The sequence below is a fragment of the Puntigrus tetrazona genome, chromosome 15 (genome assembly GCF_018831695.1).
Source record: "Puntigrus tetrazona isolate hp1 chromosome 15, ASM1883169v1, whole genome shotgun sequence".
NCBI lineage: Eukaryota > Metazoa > Chordata > Actinopteri > Cypriniformes > Cyprinidae > Puntigrus > Puntigrus tetrazona.
The window spans coordinates 11743611-11763392 of NC_056713.1; the positions used below are offsets into that span (position 1 = coordinate 11743611).

At 36.4% G+C, this 19782-nt stretch overlaps 1 protein-coding gene across 11 annotated transcripts; it reads right to left on the bottom strand.

Moving 5' to 3' along the window:
* Window positions 1–241: 241 nt before the first annotated feature.
* picalmb (phosphatidylinositol binding clathrin assembly protein b) lies at window positions 242–18159 on the bottom strand. 11 transcript variants are annotated; one of them, XM_043258971.1, is made up of 24 exons: window positions 17134–18159; window positions 14061–14203; window positions 13887–13962; window positions 13571–13673; window positions 13125–13218; window positions 12880–12991; window positions 12002–12108; window positions 11875–11916; window positions 10738–10749; window positions 10514–10599; window positions 9917–10040; window positions 8821–8954; window positions 7791–7882; window positions 7514–7666; window positions 6138–6221; window positions 5808–5897; window positions 5223–5333; window positions 4904–5008; window positions 4579–4609; window positions 4393–4492; window positions 3405–3464; window positions 3052–3156; window positions 2736–2847; window positions 242–1669 (listed from the first exon to the last, which is right to left on the bottom strand). In XM_043258971.1, the coding sequence occupies exons 1-23, from the start codon at window positions 17261–17263 to the stop codon at window positions 2755–2757; spliced, it is 2187 nt and encodes a 728-aa protein (XP_043114906.1). In that variant the 5' UTR covers window positions 17264–18159; the 3' UTR covers window positions 242–1669; window positions 2736–2754. The 11 variants fall into 11 exon arrangements, with proteins under 11 accessions (XP_043114906.1, XP_043114905.1, XP_043114907.1 ...); XM_043258970.1 differs by having other exon boundaries at window positions 4904–5011; window positions 17134–18157; XM_043258972.1 differs by lacking the exon at window positions 10738–10749 and having other exon boundaries at window positions 4904–5011; window positions 17134–18157.
* Between the last annotated feature and the right edge of the window lie 1623 nt (window positions 18160–19782).

Genomic DNA, 19782 nt, shown 5'->3' on the forward strand with positions numbered 1-19782 from the left:
ACAAATAGGAGCAAGGTTTTGAAACGGGCAGATGTCACTGTATGAAAGAGCACAAACTCTCAAACTGAACATTTTTAGACCTCCGTTAAGCTTCAGAGCATCGAATCTATGGCTTCTGAGTGAACTGGACCACAATTAGATTAACGGAACACAAAGGAAAAGCTATGCTTAGGTGAACGATTAACCATCACGTCAAGCTGAAAAAAGGGAATGAAAGACCATGAAACAAACACGCACAAAATTTGTGGAAGCTGCACTTTATTTGAAAAAGAAAGAATTCACTAATTGTTCTTACATCTTTTTAAATACATAAAACAAAAAAAATGATCCATGAGGACAGCACAGAAATTATTCAGTAAAACTTAGGTCAGTTCCGATTTGATTGAATTGCTTTCATATTTCAAACCATCCTTAGCCAACCCCTGGACAAGCTGCCTACATGATTATATGTATATATACATAAAAGCACCGATCAACAGTGCTCGAACCGTCTCCCAGTCAGCGTTTCTCATATTTTACACCACAAATTTACATTGATATCAATAACCCTGTCCGTGACCAATAGCTAGAGGAGCGTCCAGCTCCCGTTCAATATTCCTGGACTTTTTTTTTTTTTTTTTTTTTTTTTTTTCTTTTTTTTAAGAGAGCAGGGTGCCTAACTCGATGAGAAGTCTGAAACATGAGGGCAAGTCTTAACATTCAGATCAGGGGCAGCCAGATCTTTACGGTCCGTGTGAAAATGATGGCATGCCATGCATAATGCAGAACACCTCCCTTCCCAAGTGCAACACCTCACAGTCACGGAGGAAGTGCTTTTCTACTCCAACAAATATCTCATTGCAAAACCCCTAAGCACAGTATCGACTAAACAGTATAACAAACCATTCACTAATGATTACCCTCCCAATAGCCTTTGGGCTGCAAACATTTCATCTACGGGAAGTTGTTCTAGACATAAAACTTAGAGAATAGTTAGTGCTCTATCATTTAGCTTACAGGTGTATTTTTCACATAATATCTATTTTAAAAGTCTAAACCTTCATTATACAATCCAACACCCATGAATAATGTTGAATTATTATTTATATTTTCCCCCGAATGTACTTCGTAAACTCTCCTGTTTAATTTTTTAGGCATTAATCATAAATAAATACAAACGACACGCAAGAAAGGTCTACCGGTGAATACAAGTAAAGTCGAAACTAAAAGATAAAGTGTAAAACAAGGTTACTGTTACTATTTCATAACACGTACTATATCAGATGCTGAGTTATACTCCGATTTAGGCCGACGTTCGCCACAAGACCTCTCATCAGAAGCTCCCGGTCGAAGGAAAAAAACGAAAACGAAAAAACAACCTAGCAGGAAAATCAAACTATAGCTTCTCAGAACACAAAATATCCAAGTCTCTCAATGCCCTTACCTACCTTAACAGATTATAAAATGTATGAGGAATCCCTTTATGGGTTGAACAGCAGCATCACTTGACATCTTAAACAAATTACGAAATGATTGCAGTATGCTCCCAGTCTTTCAACACACTTGGTTTACATCTTTGACGTCGAGTATGTTGTGGGATCGGTCCTCTGAAGAGCATCCCAGCACAGAGGACAGAGCTTAATGGTTTGACATCAGGGAGCGACTTCATTCTGTGTTACATAAACTGCATCTGGGAAAAGAGACAATTAAATGCATGTTTAAAACGTGAGCTTTGAACTACAGCGAGTAGAAGTCTACAAGAAATGGTGTTTGTGACCCCTGTTGCTTCCATAGCGTGTGACGCATTATATGAATGAAACCTGTAACTGGGAACCGCACGGATGGAGAAGAGTCTCTGTAGGACAGGACGGAGGAGTGGGGTTGAAAAATAAGAGTGTTTGATGTCAACCGAAAAAAGGAGGAACGTTTTGGAGGTGTTACAGAAAGGGGCAAGTTTCTACTTCTTGACTTTTCCAGTTTGGGGTTACTGGATAAGTAAAATCACTTTATACAGACTCTACTCGTAGAAAACGAGAAAGTGATGAAATATCTTGAAATATATGTGCAGAACTAGAAAAAAAAAGATATATATTCCATATAGAAATCTACATGACGTTTTAAAAAAGCCTGAATATCAATTTTAAAGGCAAATTTAGTCATTTGTCCTATAACTGAATAAATTATTGAATGTTTAATATATACCAGACATAAAATAAGCAGAAAGAAAGCAGAATAGTGTTGATTTTTAATTTTTATGAAATGTTAACATTTGAAATACTTTTAAATATACTTTTAAAAATATCCTCATTATATGCCATATTTTCAAAAATATATATTATTGCTTATAAAATTCTCCACTTCTTTTTCAAAAATAAATTCAGGTATGAATATCACGGTTTGTAAGGGTTATTTACTGTTAAAGTTATTTAAACGTGTATATATAAATAATTAAAAACATTTAAAATGAAATATATACAAATAATTTTAAGATTTAAACTTTAAACTTTAAACTATTAATAAATATATATATATATATATATATATATATATATATATATATATATATATATATATATATATAGAGAGAGAGAGAGAGAGAGAGAGAGAGAGAGAGAGATGTTTTACTTGAATCACTCAGTATTGACTGCTATCATGTGTGCAATCTATTTGTGCAATCTACGTCTAGCAAGAGGCACAAGATGAAACTGACCATGGGTGCATGCAAGACCATCGGTGAGCACAAACGCATGCGGTACCTAGACAAAAGACGAAGCTCTACAAGAAATCCTTGAGAGAGAGCTGTGCAAAGGGGTCTTGTCCTGGGGCTCTGAGAGGACTCTGACTGGAAGGGCTAGAGGCAGCGGAGGGCTAATGCAGAGAGAACAACACAGAGAGAGAAAGGAAAGAGCTTGGAGTGACAGGGAGAAGAACATGTGGAGGAGGAGAGGAATGATCTGCAGTTTGGGAGGGACTTCTCCGTCTTCATGGCCCATCAGAACACAATGGACCATGATTATGAAGAGTGTTAATAGAAAGCTGCTTTCATCAGTTCAAATGTTAGAGGGATTGTACCTGTGCGCTGGACACTGATCCGAACGGATTGGATGGCCTCATGACCGGCTGCGTGTACATCATTGTGGGCTGGGTCATCATGCTCATAGAGGGCAACTGTGGAGGCTACAAAAAAATCACATCCAACCTCAACTCTGACAGCTGCTTTCACAGCAGAGATCTCAGAAATAACCGTCAAAATTATTCAACATTAACTAAGATTTAAAAAAAAAAAAATCATATTGCAGCTTTTTGTTAAATCAACATTCCTCATTTTTGGATTAACCTGATACTGAAATGAAACTAATACTAAAAAAACCCTATATAGACACTAAATGAAAATAACTACGAGAGAAAATCACATAAGTACTAACCATGCCATATCCCATCATTCCTGTAGGTGTTGTAGCGGGGAAAGCCATGATAGATGGTGGCTATAAAACAAAAAAGACTAATAAGAACTCTAAGTTCGTATGTGATTGATTTCGTAATGTTTGCTCTGTTTCAAGACACATTAACCTAAATCCTAGAATGTACTTTAGTTAATAAATGCCAGGTCGAAAAAAAATGTCAGTTATGACTTAAACACTCTTTCCACATTCATACTGAGAAGGATTAAAATATTTTAAATGCAAATATATTACTATAACCAATGTTGGTGTGCTGTATATTTAAGTATTGAACTGTTAGCTTAGCAACATGCTAATTTCAAATGCTACTTAGAGTTGAGTTGCCTGTGTAGAGTGTTTTTGTGTATGCTGCCTATATTCACCTTTTTCTTGATGTAAAAATGTTAACAAATGTCACTTTATTGTAAAGTGTTACCATTATGAATACAATGGTTTGTAGTGCAAACAGTTTTACCTTTTACTGCACATTGTTATTTTCCTTATTTACCTATAGCATCTAACAAACAGGAAGCATCACCCACAGTAACTCACTTTCCCGAGTTCAGGAAAAAGATGCATACATTGTTCTAAATTGGTCAGTTAAAGGGATAGTTGACCCAAAAATGTAACTATCATTACTTATTAACCTGCATGTCGTTCCAAACCCGTAAGACCTTCGTTCATCTTTAGAACATCAATTAAGATGTTTTTGATGAAACCTGCATTCTGAATGTTGCATAGACAGCAATGTAACTTCCAAGTTCAAGGCCCAGACAGATAGTAAGGACATCATTAAAATAGTCCAAGTGACATCAGTGGTTATAACCAGTTATAAAAAGTCAGAGCCATTCTGCAGATTTTGTAAATCCAGCCTTAAGAGGTAAGGATGCTTCCCTAGAAAGTAGCTGCTTGTGTACACAGCTCATTGGGTTTTGGAACAGAGCAATTTTATTATTATTAAATCTAGCTGTACCATAGAGACAGGGTTCCATGTAGTAGATGGAGCTGTTTTGGGTTGCCAGTTCATTCCACCAGTTAATTTTTTCTCTCCTGGTTGGTTCCAGTGGATATCACTGCAAAAACAGTTGACTAAAATTAACACCAAATCAAAAATTTTAAAAATATACTTGTTGAGCATCTTAAAGTGCAAAATTCTTACTTTTTAGTGGTACCGTTTCCAATACCCAGATCTAGAAGTTAAAAGGTAAAGAGGTTAAAGAGATACATTTACATTTAACAGAGTTTGAAAACTAGGGGCCGTTCACTGGAGAACATATTGCTTTTTTTCATTGTTTTTCTACGCAAACATGCACTAGACAGATGTTAGTGACAATTTAGTTATTTTTTATAGCATTTTTTGCAGCATCTACTTCATTTACTTGATTTCTTTGTGAAATGGCCCCTAACAAAGTATAATCTTTCTTTTTTTAGCATCATATTCTGTCAAACACAAATTATGCAACATCTGAATAATTGACACTTACTTCCAACGAGGTTGGCCAAGGAAGAATCCAGGTCGTCTGACACCAGCTTCTCCGGGAGCTGATTGGAGCACTGATTTGAACCGGCCACAGTGGGTTTTAAAATCCCTGCTGTGACGTTCACCAATAAGACAGGTGAGTATATTTATATAGCATATTTCATACACAATGGTGATTCAGAGTACTTTACATAACCATAATAAAGCAAATAAAAAAACTCATAGACATAAGTGTCAAGTTTAAAGTCACTTAATGCTGTTATTTCAAAGTTTTGATTTATATGTTGATGTGTTTTTATTTGATTTGACCTAAAATGCCTTACCATCTGTATCCAGGCTATTAGACGATGCAGCTTTAGTACCGAAAACAGACTCAAAGTCAACACGCAGCTCGCCCGAGCTCTGTGGAGGAGGGATTTGTGGAGCTCCGTATCCTTTAAAAGGTACAAAAAGCCTTTTAAACCTTCTTACAGAAGACACAATATAGACTAGGACACCGTCTGGAGAATACACAAGTTAAAACAACGCCAAATTTAAGTTCAAGTGCTGCCAATAACTGGACTAGAGTCCATGGTCACATGTTAGTGGTGGGTAAACTACAGTCAAGCACAAGACATCCTGAAAAACTACAAAGGATAGTTCACCAAAATGCCAAAAAAAAAAAACAAAAGGTGAATTTTTAAAGAAAATAAATGAGTATTCTGGCTGTCAATCTCCAAAAAGCACTATAAAATACAATGAGGGTGAGTAAATGATGACAGTATTGTCATTATTGAGTGAACTATCCCTTTAAGGATCTTTAAGGCGTTCTATTATGTTAGACCAGACAGCATTAGAGACAAAGGGAAACACATATCACACAGGGGCACAGCTTCACACAAGGCAACCTCCAGCCACAGGCTCCCTACCTCTGAATAGGCCTGCTACTGTGGAGGGCTCAGACTGGAAGGGAGAGGGGTTTGGGAGATGCTGGACCATAGACGGCTGACCAAACGAGTCTGACAGGCAGGCGAGGAGAAGGAGAAACAACACGGCAAGCGTTACAGACATAAAGACAATTGTGATTCAGAGTGGATTAGTAAAGAGCGTATTTTAACAGCAATATTAAGACAGCCATGTGCAGAAGGCAAACAGCATCCATCAGGGATCGTCACAGGTTAGTCCCTGTACACTGCTTCAGTGCTCCTATGTTTCCTGACACACGGGAAACATAGGTGGGATGGTTTGCATCATGGTACCTGAGATTAAGTGCTCTATCCGCACAGTGCGTTTGTAATTGGTTGATACAGACGAACTTGAATCAATAAAGGGATTGTACTGATCTACAGTGGAAAAGGAAAAACAATCATTCACTTATAGCTTTATAGCTTAACTACTAAACCTTTACACAGCAAAGGTAGACTGAGGTGAAAACTGGAATGAAATGTGTGATTTTCCTGTAAACTTTTATTATAGAATGTTTCATTAATAATAAATATTATGAATGCTGTCAAATTATTACAGTATTTATTTTATCAGTTTTTGTATGCGGGTTCCATTCGTGGTTTATATTTCACATGTTCACCTTTGATAATCATTAAAATTGAATTCTACAAAAACTTAAAAAAGGGCTTCAAATATTTTCATTTGTAATATTTCAGTAATCGCATGCGTTAACGCATTTATCCTTAACAGACCTACTTTTATACACTATCCTTAAAGTATTGTTTTTATTTTTCTGAAAGAAATTCTTTTATTCAGCAACAATACATTAACATAATCCAAATGTGGCAGTAAATATGTTTGTTTTAAAACCTATTTAAAAAAAATTGGTAGTTCTTATTTATCAAAGTTTATTCAAATAGACATTATTCAAGAATCAAATCATCATATTAGAATAATTTCTAATAGGGCATTTGACACTGAAGACTGGAGTAATGATGCTGAAATTTCCGCTGCACATCACAGGAATAAATTACATTTTTAAATAGATTTAAATCATAAAAAGTTATCTTAAATTGCAATAATATTTCATAATATTACTTATTAGTATTTTTGATCAAATGAATGCAACCTTCATGAGCAGGGCTTTCAAAGCAGACCCTAAACATTTCAATGGTAATGTATATAAATTACTCTTTGTTCTTAAAATTTGGATGTTAAAATAAATATGTTGAAGGTTGGACAAAGTATTCTATTCAGACTGTAGTTATATCATCTTGTTTACGCCCAGTTAACATGCATTTTCCAGTTGTTTTGGTTTCACGCTACCTACAACCACTTTAATTTTAGCTTTAAATCAAGACAAAAACTGTAATTAATGAAACAGCCCCATTATAACGAAGCCAAAACAAAGCTCTATGTGTACAAACATTATTTGAGGGTTATCTATAGCACTGCCACCTAACCTCCATTTAGTCTCCAATTACACACTGCATTCTTACTCAGACGCCGAGACGCTCAACTGTAAGAACGATGTGACCGACCTTAATCAGAGGATTCTTGATTTGACACAACGGGATACTGTGCATGCCAAACAACGAGGGACTTTAAGCAACCAGAAAAACTCAAACTAATAAAACACTTTGAATGGGTGGATGGGTGGGTTGGAAGAAAGAAACTAAAGCGTGTTTACCACCAAAAATCTCATGACCTGACGTCCTAGAGGAGAAACTAACACCATCTGATGACATAACGGGTAGATGAGCACCATCAACAACAAGTTTGGTTAGGAAAGGGTTTAGGTTTGGAATGGAGTCATCTACAGCTTCAGAAGAAGAGAAAGGATCTGAGCAGGCAAAAGGAGAAAGAGAAAGAGTCGAACAGGAGGACGTTAGAACGAGACTCAAGTTGACACAGAGAAGGCTAGAGCATGCTGAATCTCTGAGACGGTCGCACGCAAAGGGTCTCACCTCCCCATGCCGTGGCCACGGAGGGTCCGGCCTGCATGCTCGACTGAAAGTTGGTCTGCAAGTCGAAGAGGTCGCTCTCCATCTTCAGGGCACTGAGGATCAGAAAACAAAACAAAAATGTCTTGATCCCAAACCGATTTAAAGGGACAGTTCACCCGAAACCCATGATTTACTCACCCTCAAGCCGTCCTAGGTGTATAAGACTTTCGTCTTTCAGATGAATTTAAAAAAAAAGTCTTCATCCAAGCTTTAAAACGACAATGTACAGTGGTTGAGATTTTTAAGGCCAAAAAAGTTCATCACTTCATCATAAAAAGTGCTCTACGCAGTAGGATTAATAACAGCCTTCTGAAATTAAGTGATGTGTTTGTGTAAAAAAAAAAAAACAGATTTAAAATGTAAAAATTGTAATCTCTATAGCTTCTGCTGACTGTCATATACACGTTCATGAGATGACGCAGGATGTATGCGTAAAGTAAGCTCCAGTGAGAAAAGACGAATGCGTAAACACAAGAGGAGAGAGCAAAACACAACACCAGTCATGAATTAGAAGTACAAAATGAGTATTTGTGAAAAAAAAAAATGTTGGTTAATTTCGATTAAAGCCAAGAGGAGAATGGGCTTCCTTTTTGCTTTAGCTAAAACTTGGTTCTTGCAAGACTAGCGTATTCTCACCAGAGATTAGACTTGGCTTCTTCTTACGTCACCACTGGAACACCACTCTCTCATGAACATGTGCACGAGAGTTAGCAGAAGATAGAGATTACTGTTCAAAAAGCTTTAAATATTTTAAATGTTTTTTCTTGCAAAAAACGCATTGGTTCACTTCAGAAAGCCTTTATTAACCCCCGGAGCCATATAGAGCACTCTTTACGGTCTTCAAAATCTCAATCACCATTCACTGCCGTTTGTATAGCTTGAAAGAACCAGGACAGTTTTTAATATAACTCTTGAGTGTAATTTCCTGACCAGTCATATATACCCAGGATGGCTTGAGACGTCACGCTGTGAAGTGATTTGATTGGCTAACCCATTGGAGCAGCTGGGAGTAGAGAAGAGGTCGATGGCAGGAGCTGTGCTGATGCATGCTGCTGTGGTGGACACTGGAGAAGTGTCGGTCGTGGCAAATGAAGGCCTCTTGGATAGTTCCTTCAGCCTCTGTTCCTGAAAAAGACAAGAAACCTTTTAGACAGGAAGGAGCCATCTGATTGGCATCTTACCAACCACTTTTCATTCATTATTGTGATGTTTCGAGGATACATTTAAAATGTGATACCAAGCTCATTCAGATAATTGTAAAGAAACCCGTTAAATATTATTATAAAATTCAGTCGGATAATATTTGCTAACTCTGGCAGTCAGGCAACTTTTTCTGCCATTTACCCCAAAACCAGAAGTGTCCATTAAGCTTTTTGATTTAGAAACCAGTGCATTGTGACTTATGAAAGTAGCCAGCCATCACACTAGAAGTGCATCCGCTGCTGGAGCAAAAAAGTGTGTATAAAGTACACTCCAGTACATGTTATCATGTCAATATAAAGTAATGAATATGTGTACTAGATGCTGCATTGGAGAAATAACAGAAGTATGTTTGCCGACAAGGCAGAGAGGATGCTAGCAGTACCTCAAGTGCTTAAATTAATGTGGCAAAAATACACGCAAGTCCGAGCCAAGTGTTTAATGTCATGATTGCTACCATAAATTTGACCTGAGCTTGAGCGCTGTTTGTCAGAGCCTCTCATTTAAAAAAAATGACATGCCTCTGCAGTGGTGGCAGAAAAACAGGATTTAAAAGAGTTCCTGTGCCCCCCACCAGCCACTGTAGTGAAGCTAGATAAACATTAACTCATTAGCCCGATCATCTCTGTATGAATGAATCAATGTATTTTCATATGTATCTTATTTCCAAGAAAACACATTTGGTTTAAGTGTATTATGGGCTGTATTAACACACAAAAAATGTACAACGTAAAAGTACATACAGTATTGTCCAAATGTGTGCACATACAACTAGAAAACAGGAATCTATAATTAACCAAAGAAAAATGAGCAAAAACGAACAGAAAATACTAGAAATCTTTCCCCTGGTGGGTGAAATTATTTTTGATAGGAGTCCTGCTACGTACCTTTAGAGCTTTCAATCGCGCCTGCTCCTCCTCCAGAGCTGCCTGCTTTTCCCTTTCATCCACTTTGGTGAAAGACATGCCAGTGTTGGCCAGAGATGACACAGCATTGGAGAGTGTGCTTGCCCTACAAAAGTCGGGGAGAGATAAATTGGGCTTCTGCGTGTATCAAATAGAAAATTTACACCTAGAGTATACAGAACTCCTGCATTTGTCAAGCTCTTACAATTAAGAACTCATCAGTTAGATTCATTAAAGGGGTCATATGTTTTCTTTTCGCTTTGGAGTGCTGCAAGCTATTAGTGCGTAGATAAGAAACCAAAAAAGACATATTCTTTCTCGAAGTTATAACTTGTACACAACTCCCTAAAACAGCTCATTTAAACAGTCTGGTGCTTCTGACTCACAACCTTTAAGCGAGTTACATTTTGTTATTAAAAGAACCTGATACTTACTATTAAAAATGACTATTAATGTGTTTTTGAACATTAACCACATAAACACATTACACCAAATAAAGAAAATAACGTTCCTTATAGCAACATCGTATGACCGCTTTCATTTGTATTCAGCTCTGTGTGTGGCACATGAATGGCCCACCTGCTGGCGGCAGTGGAGTCCTTCACCTTCTTTCCTTCTAATGAAGCCAAGTGTTGCTCCAGGGCATCCAAAAGACTGCTGGGGGCCTGGGGGAACGCACAAACATTTACTCATTTACAGCACCGTCTTCATCAAGCCACCAGTGAAAAGAGAGTAAATAGCTAATTGGCAATAAGAATTAAACGGTGCAGAGAAGTGCAGAAAAGAGTTAGAAAAGTACTTACACACACGGTAAACTGAAGGTGGACAGAAGGTGGAAAGATAAAGGGAAATACAGAATATAAAGGTGGTCTTGGTCAGACAAATAATGCATTAATTTTTTTTTAAGTCTGCTCTTATATAAGGCTATAATGGCATTTGCATTGGATAATAATCTGCCCTTTTCATGTGTCCATGTTTGACATTTTGCCATTATGACAACTGTTCTCACTCCCAAGGTGTCAAATACTGCTGCTTGGGTAAAAGCCCTGCATGTCACTGTATAGAATAATGCATCAACATTATTATTATTATAATTATGAACCCATACTCTCAGGAATATGCTAATCATCTGAAATATATGTACTTGCACTCTATATAAAGGTTGCTCGTACCTTTGAACAAATAATATACACTGACTGCCAAATATTTGTGATTACTGTTTTTTAATGACTTTATAGAGACTAAATTTAGAGCAATCTCTAAACTAGGAAATATATTAGAGTAGAGCATAAGCAGAAAAATATAGATATAGTCACTATGAAATCATGTTAAGTATTATATAGCCTGAAGATTTTTTTTAAAGAAAATAATGCTTTTATTTGGCTAGAATGCAGTAAATTGATCAAAAGTGAAGGTAAAGGCATTTATAATGTTACAAATTATTCAAAGAATACTGAAAAAAATAAATCACACCTTACAAAAATGTATGATAATAAATGTTTCATTGTGAACATAGGGACTTTTATCAAAAAACATTTAAAGGTCTTACTTCGAATCTTTAATATATATTTTATTTAAATTAAATTTACACATGACACAAAATGCCTCCAACAGCTGTATCTGAGTGAGAACTTGTTGCATATTATGTCAATATACTACGTCATAACTGTGGAAGTCACGATTCTTTTATCTCTATCGGTGTAATTATTATTTTGAAATCTCCACTGAGCCCATAACACCTTTATTTGCTGTAGAAAAGAGAGAAAAGCTGAGAAATCTTTAGTGACATGCGCATCCTAACGACCTGCATGCATCTTTTAAGTCAGATTTGTGCAAAGTAAGGCAACAGAGAAAGCAAAACGGTTTCAGAAAATACAGAGGACCGTTAATAATGCAGAACGAGTGCAGGTGTCAAAGTCAGAATAAAAGTGTGGTCCTACCTGAGACAGGTCTGGGATGTCCCCGCGGTCTATTCCCACCTGCTGCGAGGTGTGTGAAACAAATATGTTACAAGGCGCTCTTTTAATGAAGTCCCTTGCTAACCAGAACAACGCATGAGAATCTCACCTCTGCCACTTTGAGAAACTCTGAGATCCGGGTCATTCGAGTAAGGAACTTCTTGTAAATGTCCAAACCCTCTTTGCACTGGACTTTTTTCATATCGAAATACTTTTCTGTAGGAGGTAGGCGAATAAGTGTGCATTATTATCTACATGTGTAGATTACAGGCTATAGCAGTGGTTTACAGTTAAACTGCCTTCTTAATTAGTTTGTTGCTTGCAAACATGCAGCTTTTTGCTCCACAAAACATGAACTGATGGGTTGGAGTGGTGTGGATTGCTGTGTTATTTTAATTAGCTGTTTAGACCGTCATTCTCACTGCAGAGCCTTATTGGTGAGCAAGTGGTGTAATGCTAAACTTCTCCAAATCCGTTTTGACTTGGCCTGAGGGTGAGTGGATTTTGAGCAAATGTTCATTTTTGGGTGAACTACCCCTTTAAACAGAAATGTAACTCAAATCTGTGTTATAAAAATAAGGGAAGAGTCTATTTATACTAGTGCTGGCAAAGGATTAATCGTGATTAAATACATAAAAAACAAAGCTTTACATAATACATGTGTGTATGTGTGTGTGTATGTGTGTGTGTGTGTGTACTGTGTATATTTTTGTATCTTTAAATACAAACATGCACGTATATATTTAAGAAAAATACGTTGGTTATATATTAAATATATTTATAAATCATAAAATTTAAGAACAGAAATGTATATACATGTTAATGTTTTCAAAATATACGCATTTATGTATACATAATAAATATACACAGTACACGGATATATATTATGTAAATAAACATTTATTTTGGATGCTGAAAATAAAGCACTAATTTACGGCATTTTGTTATTTATTTAGAAATGAGATGAAAGTATCCTGAAAAACCTACCCAGTAAGTTTATTATCCCTTCGTTGTAAGCTGCAAAAAGTCGGATGGAGTCTTTGAAGAGAAGCATGAAGGCTGCATTAATAACTCCGTTGGTAAGTTCATTGGCATTGACCTGGACAAACAAAAATTTTTTAATATATGCGACACAAATGCTTTGCTTCCATGCAGTGTCTGTTCATTGTATATATTCTTATGTCATTTTTATCGGCGCACGTGAATGTATATAGATCAACCCGTCAGCTTACGTTGAAGTCGAGAAGGGCATCCATCTGGTTCTGTATAATGGGGATGGTTTTAAGAAGCTTCTCTGTGTTCATGGTTCTCATCACTCCGTCCACCCTTAAGGAAAAGATTTTAAAATATAGGTCAAATGACATTAGGGGGATCAGTGCGTGGAGGTTTAGTGGATGATCCAGCGCAATGACTTCAAGCACTTAATGCAAGCACTTCAAACCTAGCGCCGCACAAAATCCCCCTCAAATGATTTCGAACAAAAACTACAGCAAAGGCTAAAAAAAAAAATTAAAAATACAACTTTGTATCAAGTGAACAATCAGCTGGTCAAATGAATCACTGTTCGAGTTACATAATGCACTTAATATAAAATTCAGCACGCCAGAGAAAGCAGGAGATAGATGCTACCTTTAGATTCAAAGACAATTTATAAAATGTATAAAAAAAAATATCTCACCCACGCTTTACTTTCGTGAAGTCAAATGCCACCTGTCGATATGAAACCGCTTTCTCATTCAGATATCGACTATACCTCCGAATGAACGTTGACATATCGTAACCTAAGGAAACGCCAATAAATATCACATGAAATCATTTTATTTATGATAAATGTTAAAGGGTAGTCGCTAAGGATCACGGAGGAAAAGTGCTATAACCAGGAAAAGGGAATTAAAAAAAAAGCGTTATAAATGTTATATATATTATTATAAAACATTAATTAAAAAAGAAAATAATGTGATTCTAACAACGTAACAAATGGTTCAATACTGTACCTTGCAGGCCACTTTTGTCCAGGAAATTACTGAGGTTGAATAATGTGTTCCTGGAGGCCAAGTACTGAATAAATCGCTGCAATCAAAATAATATAAAAGGGTTTAATGCCAAGAATTATTTGCGCATGGAAAAACTGTCATTAAAAAGCGGACGGGTCTCCCGCGGCCACGCACCTCGTTCCCGTATACCATGAGGTGATGTGTTGTGATTAGAGACTTAAAGACCACCACCCAGCTGGTGTTAGTGGTCCTCTCGAACAAAGAGTCTGCCAGCTGGGGAATGTTCACATTCATCTCATTGGTACAGTGTATCAGGTCTACAATGGAAATAAGAGATTTCTATTAACTGCTGAAATGAACAGGCAGTCAACGGAGTGCGCTGGTACAGAGCTTAAAATGTATATGAATCAAAGGATTACCATGCATTTATAAAATAAAAGAGAACAAGAATACTCTGTGGACAGAGCCCTTATATATATATATAAGCTTTTCTACATATGAAATGCGCTTTATTCTAGATTACGTAACAGCCCTCTACTAACTCTTCTGCTGGACTTTTCTGGAGGAAGTGTTTACTGCTCTTCTGCTGATATGCTTTAGGGGAGTGAAAGAGTTGTAGACGGTGATGTAGAGCAGTTTGAGATGAGCTAGCGCTGTCTGAATGAACGAGCTTGACTTCAGTCGTGTGGTTGGTTGGTTGGTTTGGTGTAAGGCAGCTGCCTCCAGAACACTGCCAGCTTTGATTCATCCAGTTATGTCACTCCTACTCTGAGAAACAAAGCCCTCGCCACAAAAGATGTCAAAGGAAATATTCAGAATCAGATCCTATCTCTTCTACAGCTATAGCCGCGTCAGGCAAAAGCAGTTCATCTTTTTTTCAGTGAAAACATCCATGCGTAACCATACAGGGTTGATTCAACCCTTAAATCAAGTTTTTTTTTTCGTCCAGAGCTGTTTGGTTACTAACATTCTTCAAAACAGTGTTACTTTTGAGATGCTATTATAGTTTTAATTAATGTTTTGAATTAGTTAGAATTTTTTATTTTTCTGTTTTCGGTTTAATTTTAATTAAAGTTGCAAGGGTTTGTCATTTTATTTGTTTATTTATATATATATATATATATATATATATATATATATATATATATATATATACCATATAAGCCTGCATTCATTTGATCCAAAATACAGAAAAAAAAGACATTTTTTTTTAAATAACTGTTTTCTATTTTAATAGATTTTAAAATGTTATGTATTCCTGTGATTTCAAAACTAATTTTTTTTGTATAATTACTCCAGTCACATGATCCTTCAGAAATCTGCTCAAAAAATACATTATTATTATTATTATTGTGTTAAAAACAGCTGTTTAATTTTTTTCAGGTTTCTTTGATGAACAGAAAGTTCAGAAGAACCGCAATAATCTAAAATTGAAATATTTAGTCAAATTATAAATGTAGTTCGGTATCATCACTTTTGATTATTTTAAAGATCCTTGATAAATAAAAGCATCTGTCATTTCTCCCCCCAATATTACTGCTTTCATTGTATTTTGGATCAAATAAACGCAAGCCTGGTGAGCAAAAGAGAATTATTTAAAAAACCCTACTGTTCAAAAGCGTTTCACTGGTAAGTGTGTATATGTATTTCATTTATTTTTATTTCGCTTTTAGTTATTTTAGTACATCAAGTTTGCCTTTATGGCCTCCGCTTCAGTTAAGCATAATAACCTTCCAAATATATTCTTTTATGTTCCACAGACGAAAAACACTCGATGACACAAATGATGGCAGAATTTACATTTTTGTCTAAAGTATCCCTTTAAGACACATTTTTTTAAGAGTTAGTTCATCAAAAATGTTGTCATGCTCGCCCTTACGTCATTCCACCCCGTAAGACCTTCATTCATCTTCAGAACACAAATTAAGATTTTCTTTTTTATAAAATCGGAGAGCTTTCCGACCCTGAGAGCAATGAACCTACCGCGTTCACGGCCCAGAAAAATAATAAGGACATCGTTAAAATGATCCATGTGACGTCAGTGGTTGAACTGAAATGTTATAAAAAGACAAGAATACATTTTGCGTGCACAGAAAACAAAAATAAAGACTTTACTCAACAGTTATTCAACAATAACTATTGTGCATTGAACGCTGACTCTGAAAAGCAGAAATCGTAGAGGAAATTTATGTTTTCTTTGGCTTTAGTTTGCTTAATAGAATTACCACTGAACCGCTGATGTCCAGTGGACTATTTTAATATCCTCACCACCTTTCTAGGCCTTCAACGCTGTAGTTGCATCGCTGTGTATGAAATGCGGTCAGAAAGCTCTTGGATTTCATCAGAACGTGTTCCAAAGATGAACAAAGCTCTTACATCTTTGGAACGACCCGAGGGTGAGCAACCAGCGACAGAGTTACCTTCAAGTCTAAACCCTTACGTTTGCTTGCGCCGGAGTGAATTGCAATGGAACTGAATCATTATGCGTGAAAGGTGCATGTAATTCTAAGGACGCCGAGAATCCACATTTTCCCTTTTTTTAAGTTCCCAACTACACTCCGTCAAACATGTCGTGGCTCGCCTTATAACACTGTAAGAACTAAACGAAAGAGCGGTCAGGCCTGGCCGAGGCAGACGTAAATAGAGATCTATTCTCAAGCACAGACTTACTAGACTGGCACCAGACCAGCGCTTCTTAAAGAAGGTGCACAGTATTCACTTACATCACCTGCCGGCTTGTGGCCAAACGGATACAGGAATCAAACCTTACACAATTCAGATACACCTTCCTCACAATAACCCCCCTGCACGAAAAAAAACAAAGGCACCGATTTATTTCTGCCCAGCGAGCATTAACGTTTCACCAGAATTTACCAGCATGGCAATGCTGAGGAGGTCTGCGTGAGGGCATAAACTGTATAAAAAAAAAAAAGATTTGGGCACTATAAAAGCATCACGGGATGAAACTTAACCACAATCCCGTCATTCTTGCTTATATAAACATCCCAGCATCGCACGTGCACAGTCCTGCTTCGATACAGGTGAAAGTGGTGCGTGTCAGTTTGTCATAAACGGCCCGTGTTTCAATTTTATTACACAGGAGTCTGCCTGAGCACGTTAGCTTAGCGCAACCAGGCCCCGGCCATTGTACGACAGCCTAAAACCGTAGCCATAACAATCAAAGCAACAGCTGCGCGCGCGTTCGTCGTCGCGATCCACATCAAACACCCCGGCCGGCGATACTTACAGTCCAAATGTTTCTTTTTAGGGCCCATTATTTCGTGAGTCGTTGCCTTGCACACCGTTTTGGACACGGCCGATCCGGTAACGCTGTGCTGAGCGGCGGTTATCCTGTCCGTAATGCTCTGCCCGGACATCTTCGAAGCTCTCCGGCGATCGGCGATCAAATAATACGCACGGATATAGAAATTCACGCCGCTGCTTAAATAGCGCGCACAGTTCCCGGTCGACGGTGCGAGAACGCGGGCAGACAAAGATCTGCCGGGACGAGAGGGAGGCAGGTGGGGAGCCTTGCGAACACGGTTATCCGCTGCGCGAGACGATGATGAATCCACGAACGGTGTTGGCGAATATCTCGCGCGGAACTGTTACATTGTTACGGGTTTCAGTCGCGCGCTGTGAAGGCTCGTGACTCATCTCTCGCGCCCCGACGCTAATCCCGCCGTGCGGCCGCCGCCTGTCTTATTTCGGTATAAACCCGCAGGATCGAGGAGCAGCGAAGGCATTCAGTGAAATGGCGGGCCTGCGCTGTTCCATGAGAGCTGGAGGAATATAGGACACTGGCCGCCGATGCTGCTGATCCTGGATCAGGCGGACGCCTTCGCTATTACAAATGCGCCTGGAATAAAGGGACAATGAAGAACGCACGAGAAGATATTCTTCCGCCTCTTGGAATTGTTTCATTTGTGATTTATCGGATAGATTTATGTTACAATCTTATATTTATTTTTTTTTTTAAATATAGAAATCTTAGTAGCGGCTGAATGCTTAGATAGCGAGTAAATGCAACAGTTATATATTCCTGATTTGTCTTAAGTGACTGGATGTTTTTAAGATGCACGAAATTGTTGAAGGCAGTCCTCCTTTTCTGGAGTGTTTCTGATATAAGAGAGGACGACTAGTTGCGCGACACTAAATCACCTGATTTAATTATAAAATAAATGTAGGCCTAATTGTACTCATTTACAGTTACTGATAAAAAGGTGTAATTCAATTATAGTGAATCATGAAAATGTTGACAATGACAAAGGGAGTTAAATGATTTTTTACACACTCATACAGATTAATTTATTTCTTTGATAAAATGCAGTAACATCGGTGTTTCGGGCATTTATTTGATGTTTATTTATATTTATATATATATATATATATATATATATATATATATATATATATATATATATATATATATATATATATATATATATATATATTATATATATATATATATATATATAATATATATATATAAATATAATTGTTATAATATATATATATATATATATATATATATATATATATATAATATATATATATATATTATTTTTTTAAAGATTAGTTTTAAATCTGTATTTAACCATCAGAATGAACCTCAGAAAGTATTAATTTGTGTGTTATTATAATCTTAATTCAAGTCATGGAGGATTTTGAAAAAGGCAATTGAGTAGAGGTTAACCCTGCGTAGTTTTTACAGTTGAAACATTACATTTTGGAAAGTAATCAAATGTAATCAGCAACATTACTTTAGTGACGTAATTGAAGTAATTACACTGCTTTTTACATTTTAAATAGGCTAACTTGTAATCTATAACCTACTGCTTTTCCAAATATATCCCTCCCACCACGGATATATGCTCTTGGCATGTAAATATGGTTCAAATAATCCTCATATTGACAAATCTAGCCTATAGTCATGTCATAACTAGGATGTGAAATATGAAAAAGAACTTATGTATTTTTCACATAATTCACCACATATGTGTGCAGGTTTATAGTTCATGAGAACACAAATGTGTATAATGATATAGTTATTACAACATGAACATGGTTTATGAGAATAATTCTCGTTTCCATGTAAACCAAATTACTAAAAAATACACCCCACCTTAATACTTTTATTTATTTTCATATAATAGTTTTTTATTATATTTTATTAGCTTTTTTTTGTGAAGGGTAGAGAAAGAGTAAGGTGAGAGAAAATACAAATGTTTGCACTGTGTGTGTGTGTGTGTGATTTTCTATTAAATATACATAGACCTTTCACAGTAAAGTACTATTAATCTCAGTATGGGTCAAATGTTTGGAATAATATATATATTTTTAAATAGTTGAATAAAGTTACTCATGCTCACCAAGCAATATATTTGACAGATTAAATAAATATTTTACATTATAACTTTTTATTTTGTTTTAAAGAAATTACATTTTCATTTTAAATAGAAGTTGAATCTCTACAGCGAAACGTAAAAGATACTCTAAAGGAGACGATTAATTTAAAGATTAGTATTTTGAAGTTTAATAATACTTGCCATCATTAAAGATGCATTAAATTGCTCAAAATTGACAGTTAAATACATTTATAACATTTATAAACGAATGCTGTTCTTTCAAACTTTGTTCATCAAATAATTCGGATGAACACATCTATAATAAGAGAAAAATGTTTCCTGAGCGTCAGATCAGCATAAAATGGTTTCTGAAGGATCATGTGACACTGAAGACTGGATGATGAAAATTCTGCCTTCGCTGGAAAAAAAAAATCAATAGATATTGAAACAGTTGATCTTATTAACAATAATTCAGAACAACTCTGAACAATGGGTTAGAATATAGTGTCTTGTGTGTAAGAAGCAGCATGACTGTAGAAGTTAATTTG

What these genes read in the sequence shown, in the direction of transcription:
- picalmb (XM_043258970.1), bottom strand. Translation starts at nt 17,263, where the DNA reads ATGTCCGGGCAGAGCATTACGGACAGGATAACCGCCGCTCAGCACAGC. An exon ending in CGTGGCCACGGCATGGGGAG is followed by an intron (nt 7,667 to 7,790) that starts GTGAGACCCTTT and finishes TTGCCTGCTCAG; the next exon opens with ATCCTTTCTCTTCTTCTGAA. An exon ending in GGAAACGGTACCACTAAAAA is followed by an intron (nt 4,493 to 4,578) that starts GTAAGAATTTTG and finishes CTGTTTTTGCAG; the next exon opens with TGATATCCACTGGAACCAAC.